This window comes from Rhincodon typus, chromosome 29, assembly GCF_021869965.1.
Source record: "Rhincodon typus isolate 14 chromosome 29, sRhiTyp1.1, whole genome shotgun sequence".
Taxonomy (NCBI): Eukaryota; Metazoa; Chordata; class Chondrichthyes; order Orectolobiformes; family Rhincodontidae; genus Rhincodon; species Rhincodon typus.
Window position 1 is genome coordinate 9,706,920 of NC_063360.1, and position 10,813 is coordinate 9,717,732.

The 10,813-nt window shown below is 38.6% G+C and overlaps 1 protein-coding gene across 1 annotated transcript in view; it reads left to right on the forward strand.

Annotated features, from left to right (window-relative positions):
• The window catches only part of mpnd (MPN domain containing), a 48,915-nt gene extending 41,983 nt beyond the window's left edge, over positions 1 to 6,932 (forward strand). Inside the window, 2 exon segments of the mRNA XM_020522110.2 lie at positions 1,141 to 1,233; positions 1,653 to 6,932. Of these exon segments, the coding sequence (XP_020377699.2) occupies positions 1,141 to 1,233; positions 1,653 to 1,739 (180 nt within the window). The 3' untranslated portion in view covers positions 1,740 to 6,932.
• The last annotated feature ends 3,881 nt before the right edge of the window (positions 6,933 to 10,813 follow it).

A 10,813-nucleotide genomic window follows, 5' to 3' on the forward strand; every position in this document is an offset into this window, starting at 1 on the left:
ATCTGCCATTCATCAGCTCATTAGATCAATGTCCTGTTGTACTCTGAGATAACCTCCTTCACTGTCCACTACACCACCAATTTTGCTGTCATCTGTAAACTTACTAACCATTCCTACTATATTCACATCCAAATCATTTATATAAATGATAAAAAGCAGTGGACCCAGCACTGATCCTTGTGGCACACCACTGGTCACTGGCCTCCAGCCCGGAAAAAAAAAACAAACCCTCCACCACCATCCTCTGTTTCCTACCTTCAAGCCAACTTAGTATCCAGTTGACTAGTTGTCTCTGGATTCCATGTGATCTAACCTTGCTAACTAGTCTACCATGTGGAACTTTGTCAAATGCCTTACTGAAGACCCTATAGACAATATCCACCGCTCCAGCCTCATCAATCTTCTTTATCACTTCAGAAAACTCAATTAAGTTAATGAGACACAATTTCCCATGTACAAAGTCATGTTGACTGTCCCTAATCAGTCCTTGCCTTTCCAAATACATGTAAATCCTGTCCCTCAGAATCCCCTCCAATAATTTACCCACTGCTGACTTTGGGCTCATCGGTCTATAGTTCCTTGGCCTTTCCTTACCACCTTTCTTACATAATGGCACAGCAATAGCCACCTACCAGTCTTCCGACACTTCACCTGTGGCTATCGATGATACGAATATCTCAGTAAGGGGTCCAGCAATCACTTCCCTAGCTTCCCACAAATTTCTGCAATACACTTGATCAGGTCCCAGGAATTTATCCACCTTTATGTGTTTTTAGATGTCCAGCCCCTTATCCTCTGTAAGATGGACACTTTCCAAGATATCACTGTTTATTTCTCCAAGTTCTTTAGTTTCCAGATCCTTCTCCACAGTAAATATTGAAGCAAAATACTCGTTTAGTATCTGCCCCCATCTTCTGTGATTCCATATGTAAACAGCCTTGTTGATCTTTAAGGGACCCTATTCTGTCTCTAGTTACTTTTTTCCCCTTAATGTAATATATTTGGAGAATCACTGGATTCTCCTTAACCCTATTTGCCAAAGCTATCTCACGCCCTGTCTTCACCCTCCTGATTTCTCTCAAGTATTCTCTTTAATAATTTTTAATAAATTGCACATTTTGTTTGACATTCCCTTGACAGATGCTTTTGTTGGAATATTACAAAACAGCTCCAGACATTGTGAAGTTCAAAGACAAATGGAATGAGGAGACAACATATTTGGAGAAAGTTAAAGTAAGTTGGCTTTTCGCCCCTTGAATATTCCGAATACAGTTAAAGATCCCAGATGTCGTATTGAGCTGTTTTTTGGCTTCCATGTGCACCTCAGACCACCAAAAACAAATCTGGAATGAAGAAAGGCTGATGTGGGATTTCACACTAATGAAAGTCATCAGTAAGCTTGGTCTGGCATAGGCTCTGTGCTACTACAAAGGTTTCCTGGAGAAATGTTTTCCATTACCAAATACGATGATTCCCCATTGTTGAGCTTTGGCTTATAGGTAACTCCAATCTGTTTGTACACAATAATAGGAATAATTTTCCTTTATTCTGCATTTTAACGTCCTCAAAGTGCTTTTTCAAGAAATTTAACCAATTACTGCAACTTGCTGGTATGGCTATATCTTAATCACTTTTTCCTTTTGCATTTAAAGGGATCCCTGGCCAATAAAACACCAAAGGACCAAACCTTTGTCAAAGTTCTGGAACACATTTATAACCAGCTGAGCGCCTGCAGTTAGTTAACTTCGTTTGGATTCTTAGCAGCTGTGAAATGGAATAAAGCTGGAAAAAAAAGGAACTGAGGAAGGTGAATGTGGAAATTATGCAGAAGAGATCAGGGTTGAATTGGAATGTGATTGTTCAGTGTTTACTGTTATTGAATAGTTTGTGTTAGAGACAAACAAATTTGCCTCAAAATGGTTGAATGTTGACACCAGTTTCAGTTTGTAGACTGTGTTGGTATCTAGTTTCACAATAGAATGACAATTCGAATGCAAAATGTTAAATATGAAGATGTTCAGAGACACTACATTTAAGTAATGAACTGAAGAATGTTTTGTGAATGATTTTGTAAAAGCTCACTTCCATGATATCTGTCTGTGTTGTGTACCTTCACCAGCTTTCAGGATGAGCTGGAATCCTGTTAGTGAGTCCAACAAAAAAGACTAGATCCCTAGTTGGAAGCCTGTCGTGGGACTGTGGAAATGAGGAAATAGTTAAAAAGAAAATTACAAAGCTGTAGGGTATATCCAAACAGCTTTTGTCACTGAGCGTACATGTGACAGTATGGCTGCGAAACCTGAAGGGATTCTACTTTCTTAGTAAAAAAAATTGTTTGGTAGAAAGTTAGGCACCTACACAGGTTCAACTCGAGATGCATTGGTTTGACACTGAGAGTAGCTAGTGGAGAGTCTCACTACTTTCTGTCCCTATGCACAGGAAGTGAAGAAATTACAAGTACCACCAGCAATCTTGTGTTGCTGAGAACCCCAACATCTGTGATTTGCCTTGGAGATTGGAAGCTTTCTAACTCCGCCTGGTCTCATTTAATTATTTGTACTTTCTCCAGTACAAATTGAAATCTGCTTAAAGTGCATTCATTCATAAATACACCTAGAGAAGAAATGAATTTAGATCTTGCCCCCATTTTCCTTTTGATGCTTTACAGACAGGTTGTGTCTTGTTGATTAGGGTTCACACTCCTTGGCTAGCCAGTTGAGCACTGCTGGCAGTAGAAAGTTAACATTACTCCCTCTCCTTCTACTGCCCAGTGACTTTTGTTTTTGCTTGGGAAAAGGAAGAGTGTCATTTTGCTGGGACTATCCCATTAGGCACAGAGGAAAAGGCTCCATTAAAACTACAGAACCAATTTTCCCATGTGCAGCTGCGATGAGTGGTGGGTTTCAAATCAGGAGATCACAGTACAGGGAATTTGAGGTACATACCTATGTATTATCAGTATTGACATATTCCCAACAAGACTCTCTTTAGGCCAGGTGCAGTTAGTGAAAGAAGATTCACATCTGAAAAGCTGGGATCCATGCTCTTGCCTTTCTTATAGTTGCTCAAAATGTAATTACAGTAGTTCTACACTCAAGATGACTGTGTTTTAGTGAGCCAGGTACTGGTGTTATAGGACATTCAGGTCTTTTCTGTCGGGGGCCATTAGGTGCTTTTTATATAAGAAAAATTAATAGAAGGTGCTTTATAAAATGTAAATACCTCATGTACAATAGGGAAGAAAATGTGCAAGTTTTGCAAATATTCAGCAAGTTCTGTTTACTGGTAAACAAAACACTAGCCTGTCAGCTTTTGAATTTCAAATCTCTAGTTGGTATTAACAGATTGCTGTCATCTGTTGGTTGGATTGATATGCCAGTGTGTGTTCCAGAGACGAAAAAAAACCAGGCTGTGTTGCTGATCTTACCTAGGATCGCAATAAATTGGTCTCCTCACAGCTTGAAGTCTGGCTTGTGTGTGTGATAGAGAGCACTATTTAATAAAATTGCACGGGCATTCACTGTCACTTAGATAAGGCATAAGGTGGTTCCTGGCACAGGATCAATGTTTTCCACTGGGTTGAGATGGGAGAGGCAATGTCTGTCTGGAACCAAATAGTTAAAACAGCCCTGTTGCATCTAAAATGGTCGCGACCTCCGATATTACCACAGTCATTCTAAGACAACTTTTTGAACCAGTTCACAGTCTTCACACTGCAACACATTCTTTTACGCTCATTTCATGAACATACTGCAGTCCACCTGTTTAAATTGTGCTGTCATTAATCTTCATGAATCATGACCACACCCCTAATGATATTCCTCAAAAAGCTATTAAAACCTGGCCCATAATGGCTGTTGCAAAGTGTTAGTATCCCTATCTCTGGACCAACCCCTACTCATTACATACCAGCCATGAGGTGCATTACGCAAAGGTGCAGGTTTGTGCATTCCCACAGAAAATAACCATAAATTCCAAAGCCATAATGTCTGATGACCGTATAAGCTGACCACTAGATGACACTGCTGCCTTTGGTTCTGTTCTCCTGTGGTTGCAGTTTCATCAGAGGGGGTGAAAGGAAACAAATTTGCCTGTTCTTCAGCATATACGGTATCACTGTTATATTATACTGTTCAGAGGGCTGGCTTCTAAACTTAAGGCTTGCAGCTAGCAAGTAAATAAATAACCAGTGCCATTGTTGTACCTAGCTAAGCGAGGGTGGGTTAAACATGCAATCTTCCTAGAGCAGCAATGCAGGTTTTAAAGGCTGGTCTTCATAGACATTCCCTTGGTGCTGGGAAGAGGTTGGCAGATTTTCATGAGCAGATTCAGGGTGCCAGTTGTTTTCGTAATATATTTGATGTTTACTTTTGGACACAACCCACTTTCTTGGAGCAGCTCCTTGGGGAATCAATGGGAAAGATAGTCCTCCATCTGAGTGAAACTACCTGAAACTGCCTCACCTATTGAGTCAGGTTTCCAACCATTAACCTGCAAATGCTTAATACAGTATTATTGAAATTCCTTTTGAGCTATCTTAACACAGGGAAGTTAACTGGCTAGCACCCATGGTTTAAAAAAAAAAATAGTACAAGCAAGTTTACACAGAAACAACACCCTTATGGATGAAGTCGCCCTGAAAGCCTTCTACAGAAACAGATTTATTCCATGTGTCACTATTGTGATTATTGATTGTATTGGAAGCAATGAAACTAGTGATGGATTCAAAGCTTTAAATCTTTCAATAATACGAGACGTTTGCTAGAATTTCCTCAAAAGGCAAGGTTTTGCATCAGAGTGCACGGTGAGAAATTTACCCACTTGTATGATGTCTGTAATTTCAAAACTTCACATTTTCCCTCAGTAGCAGTAGACAAAGCCCTAACAATTGGTCTGGCACTGCTAAAAATGGCACGTGATGCTTGAAAGTTGCAGGAATGTATTTAGGGAAGAGAAAGAAGCTCATTTTCAATCTACAGAGAGAATGCTGCATCAAGAGAAAATAACTTAATTTGATTTTGGTAATCACACCTTTCGACAAAAGTATTAGAAGCCACTTTGGTTGGCTTGACATGTTGAGAACAAATAGCCTCTGCTCAAGATGGCACAGCAGTTGCACTTTTTGACTTTAAGTGGGGATGGGGGTTGTTGCGGGGGAGCGGGTGGTGATCTTTACTTTAGCAGCAGAACAATATGATTTATATGGTGTAATACACCTTTTCTTAGTGTGAAGGACAAAATGTGGGATTTTGTCAGTTACTTAAAAGACTTTGCACCCTCCCATCTACTATACGTTACCAAATCAGAGGTACAGCTCAGATTTTCATTCTTTATCAACTTTGGTTAATACATCAACTTACAGCCACTTTTCAGGCACTGCAGGAACATAACATTCACTTAAAAAGTGGCTGTTGGAATTCTAATCTATCTGCATTGTATGTTGTGACTACATATGTCCATGATCATTAGTGATTATATTTTTATATGTTTTTTTTATTGTAGCACTTTAGAGAAGTGTCACCAATTTGTAGGGGAGAAATGGTTTTATTTGTCAATCACTACAACTATCTGTATCATGCAAAACAGGTATTTTTGAGTTTGATTCAGTTATATATTAAGAATTAATAGACTTTAGCCAGGTGGGGAAATGGATATAAAAGGCTCTGAACAAGGGGGAGGACAATCCAGTTAGGGTTTCCACTCCGTAACCTAACCCATATTAGAATGTTTGTTTGGCAGGCAATCCTATGCATGAGCAATTGTCCTGCCACACTCGAGTTAGGGAAAAATGATAATAATTAAGGTTAGGAACTGGAGTAAATACAGGGTTTTGTGGAGTGAGAAAGGGAAAACATTTCCAGAAAAAAAAAACCTTCATGTTCAACTCTCATTAGATTTATCTCCAACGTTCATTGTGTTGAATGTGACTCCCGGTGCAGTCTCAAAAGTTAATTAGAACAGATGTACAAGCATGTTGGGCTTGCTTTTCTTATCAAAAATATTAAAATCAGTTGTGTTAAGTAGAAAAATTAAACTTAATTTATCAATTTTATTTTCTTCCTGGAACTTATGGTGTAAGTTGTGGACTGCCACTTGGGACACTCAGGTTTTCATTTTGTCTGTTTCTTACCCCAGCTGTGCCTGACCCTTAGTATTAACAATATAATTAAACTCTCCAAGTTTCAAGTTATTCCTTAATTGGTCCCAAAAGAACATAGATGAGAAATAAAATATCAAAACAGCTAGCTGAGTGAACTTTGAGTGATGAGTCAGTAGTTGTTCACCAGATAGTAAATTGGAAGATGAGATGTCTTTATCAGATACATGACATTTATAACATGCAAGCAAGAGTCTCTACAGTCCAGACTGATGCCAGAGCAGACATTTAACTGAAACTGGCCATAAGAGCTCCCTGTGAAATATGGTTAGAGTAGTCAATGTGTTTGACCCTAGTGCTCAGAGCAATCCTTAATGAAGCACAAATCAAGTGCGCTCATTCAGAGGTCACAGAAAGCTGATTTTTAAAATGGTGCACATTTATAAGGTGTTGGATTTGGAACACTTGGAGAAAAGGGCTTTGAGTCTAATTATCCTTGGAGTTATTAATGCTGAAACTTAAGTCCTCCCAGCACCAGGCTCACTCACCGGAGTACAGAAGAAGTAGTTATAAAGGTTGTGGCTTAGGACTTGGTGCATCATATCCACTATTGCACTGCACAGCGTCTTAGAGGAGGATCAGGGCTTTAAAACCTCATATTTTCAAGTCATGGCAGAAACAGGATTGTGGCTTCTTGATACTAAATAGACCAAGTGAATTTAATGTAAAAGTGCTGTAAATATTCAAACTGTTTTAAAGAATTGCAATTATGTTGAAAACCCAGATGTAGACACTTTTTAAATCTCAAAATATAATTTTTAAGTTTTAGTTTTCATTAATAAAATGGTTTTGAAAATCTGAACTTCAGTTGCGTTTGTTTTGAGACACTTTGAAGACTGTAAATGCATTTCCAAGACTGATAACCTGAGAGACAGCAAACTCCAACCTGTGGTACTAAGCTGTGGACAACCTTGACTTATACAAAGCTAGAGGACCAGCACACTGAATGAAACTTACAGAAAACTTTCTTTTTCCTTGTGAATTGGAAATTTGGACTTCATCTAGTTTATTCTCGTACTTAGTAACTTTGTCCAGCTGTCTTTTCTGATTCCTGGAAACTAATGGAGTTTAATACAGCTAGACATTCCATCCAGCAATACATGCAAAAAGCAGCCCTGATGTGTTTCAGTTTTCCCAAGAGAGTTACTTTTACATATGTGAAAAGCTGGAGCTTTCACAAAATTAGTATTAGAATTGAGACTCATGATTGATGCTCCATTTGTGGTTTCTACACGATGGTTTCAGTGGTAAATAAGCTGCTTGGAGTGAAAGTGACCTAGAGAGATCTTGCTACTCTGTACTGAGTTAACCAAACAATGAGGGAACACAAACAGGTCTGGCAGCATAAGACATCTGACATCCTCAGTAAAGTCAAACACAGTTGTATTGTGGAATCTACATACTTTGGAATACTCTTCTCTTTGCTACTGTCACATGCCTTCAGTTGATCAACAGACAGTATCTACTTCAAAGTGACAATCTTCCCTGCCTGAAATCCAAGGCAAAAGTACGCCAAGGCCTTACCACAGTGTTATTCTATGTCAATGATGCTGCATTTTATTCTGAGGAATACCTTCAGCATCAAACAGACAGAATTCTTCACGGCTGTAAAGAGTCTGATCACATCAAAGTCATCAAAGAAATTGTGCCTTTGTCATGAATCTTACAATCTGGCAATAAAATCACAATCAGGGTTCAAGCTAACACAATCCTACTATTTCATTAGTGAGGAATGAGTACAAACACAAACATTCACCTGTTCTTCAGTGAAGAGAATTTGGACTTTCTGGTGAGAGTGGATTCACTTTTGTCCTGCTCACGATCAGACATTCCACGGTTTCTTCACACATAGAAAATGCATCAGGATAGTATAACTAATGAACATCCCTGACTAAATGGTTACAGTTAAATATTTTTAAATTCTAATCTGCAATAAAATCATGAATTGTGATACTCAAAATGAATATTCAAAATGGATTTCACACAATTGGAAGAGAGTTCCAGAAGTAGATGAAATAAGTTGACACAGAATGAAGTCACTGAAAATACAATAATTATACAGCTGGCCAGATAAAAATAAACTTTTTCTCCTACCAAGAACGAACTGATCTATGACTCATGAATGTTTCTGGCATCCAAATCTCTGAAGACTCTGGTTTCAGAATAATAAAATTATGCAGGCGTTTAGATTGCTCCAGGAGGCCAGTCAACAAGCTATAAACATTGCCAAACATCCTCCAGCCAACCATTCAACAAAGCTTTAGACATGAGAATCCAGCCAACTTAAAAACTGGTGATTTACATTACCTGGTACTATCAATGGGCTGATAATTGGATGGATTAATAGTGTGAAAATTTGGGCCCATCTTTAATGTCCCTGATTGACCAGAACTACAAATTATCTAGTTGGAAAAAAAGGGATTTATTTCTCCACTATTGGATCGGTGGCTTGAATAGTTTTAATGCAAGGCTCCAAACAGATTCAGTACTGCAACTCTTTGATAAAACTCAGGTTTTAAGACATAGATAGTTAGGTTCTTGGTTAGTAATGGAATCAAAGGATACAGGAATAAGGCAGGAGAATGGGGTTGAGAAAAATGATCAAATGATGTAACAGACTCGATGGACTGAACAGCCTAATTCTGCTCCTATATATTATTTTTTTTAAATGCACCATTTGTGCCAATGGTTCCACCATTCGATATTACTAAAGCAATCGTTGGCTGCAACTTCACGTTCCTGTCCATTCTCCATATCTTCAATTCCTCAAGCTCTTAACATATTCAATAGTGGTGTGTTCACAACTCTCACAGATAGAGAATTCCAAAGACTCCCAACTCTGAAGAAATTCCTCATCTTAGTCCTAAATGATCAACACCTTATTCTGTGTTTTTATTCTAGATTCCTCTGATTGGGGAAGGTAGCCTCTTGGGGTCTACCTTGTGCCGCCCATTCAGATATGTGTATCAATGAGATATTCTCTCATTCTTTTGAACCCCACAGAATATCTGTCCAATTAACTCAGGCTATATGTGGTCTTGTGGTGCAGCGGTAACATCACTTTCTATGGGCCACAATCTCCAGGCTCAAGTGGCACACTTGTTGGCATTGGAAGGAGTTTGTTCATGGAATAGTGCAACAGGCTAATAATCAGTCAGGAGTCCTTCCACCAGTTTCCTGTTATTCTCCAAACGGGAAGAAAATGCATGAAGATATGGAATGCATGAAGATATGGCTAAAAATACTCATCCCATGATAGCCCAACATTCTTATCCCAGTAACCAATTCAGCAAGCTCCACTCTACTACCTCCAATTCTAGTATATCTTTCCTTAAGCATGTCAACCAAAACTGCATGTAGCATACCAGGGTGGTCTGACCAAAATCCCATACAGTTGTAGCAAGTCTTCCTTATTCTTTTATTCCAATCTCCTTACAGTAAAGGTATCCTGATTGTTTGCTGTACTCACATGCTAACTTTGTGGTCTTCATCCCTCTGAACAGGTTCCACGACTTTCAAAAAACTGCATTTCCATTCTAATGGCCAAAGTGAATAACCTCTCATTAACCGACATTACACTCTATCTGGCTACTTGTTGTCCACATACTTAACTGGTCTAGGTCGCTTTGCATTCTTACAGTTTGGATTCACACTTAGCTTTGTATGAGCAGCAAATTAAGATACATTATTCTGTCTGTGTCCAAATCATTTAATACATTGTAAATAGCTGAGGCCCCAGCATTGAATCTTGCAGCCCTCCTTCAGTCACAGCTTATCAAGATGACAAAGCCATGTTTATCTCAATTTTTTGCTTCCTATTAGTTAACCAGTGGTTTATTTGTGCTAATGTATTACCATTATTAATGTACTTCAACAACGAGCCCTTAGCTTGTATATTAACCTTTTTCTAACACCTTTCCATTTATCCTTAAAAAACTTGAATAAATTTGTCAACACATCTTTCCTTTCACAACATCACGTTGACAATGAAAAATCACACCAGGCCATCCCGTTTTTGCAGCTCCCTTTTAGAACTGCAAGAAGTAGGTCCAACAGGTCCCATGTATTTATTTAATTTTATTCCCTGAAGTTTCTCCAATACCTTTTATCAGATGCTAATTAATTTCATTTCCCCACTCTTCAGCACCTCGATTATTGTCTCTGTATCATGGATCTTTTACGAAGACAGTAAGTATTTGTTCAACATCTCTGTCCTTATTCTTCTTATTTTCTCCCGACTCTGCTTCTATTTGACCAATGTTTACTTCAGCTGTTCTCTTCCTATATTTGTAAAACCACTCTCAATCTGTTTTTGTATTCATTTACTCTCAGTCGCAGTGTGACCAAATGGCCTTATAGGTCACTGGAGTAGGCACAAGAGACCACAATTTAACAATTCATCTGAGAGATGCCATTTCTGACGCTAAAGCACTCCATCAATACTGCATTGGAATGTCAGCAGGGATAAAGTGCTCAAGTTCTGAAGTGAAGAAATCTCATCTAAATGCAAGAATGCTGCAACCAAAGCTGGTACACAAAGCCACATAGCTTTGCAAGGAATAACATTAGTCAAATACATATTTAATATTCAACATTTTGTTCTGAAACCAATCCCCTCCAACTAAAAAATAACTTTAGATTTAGGGATATCCCAGC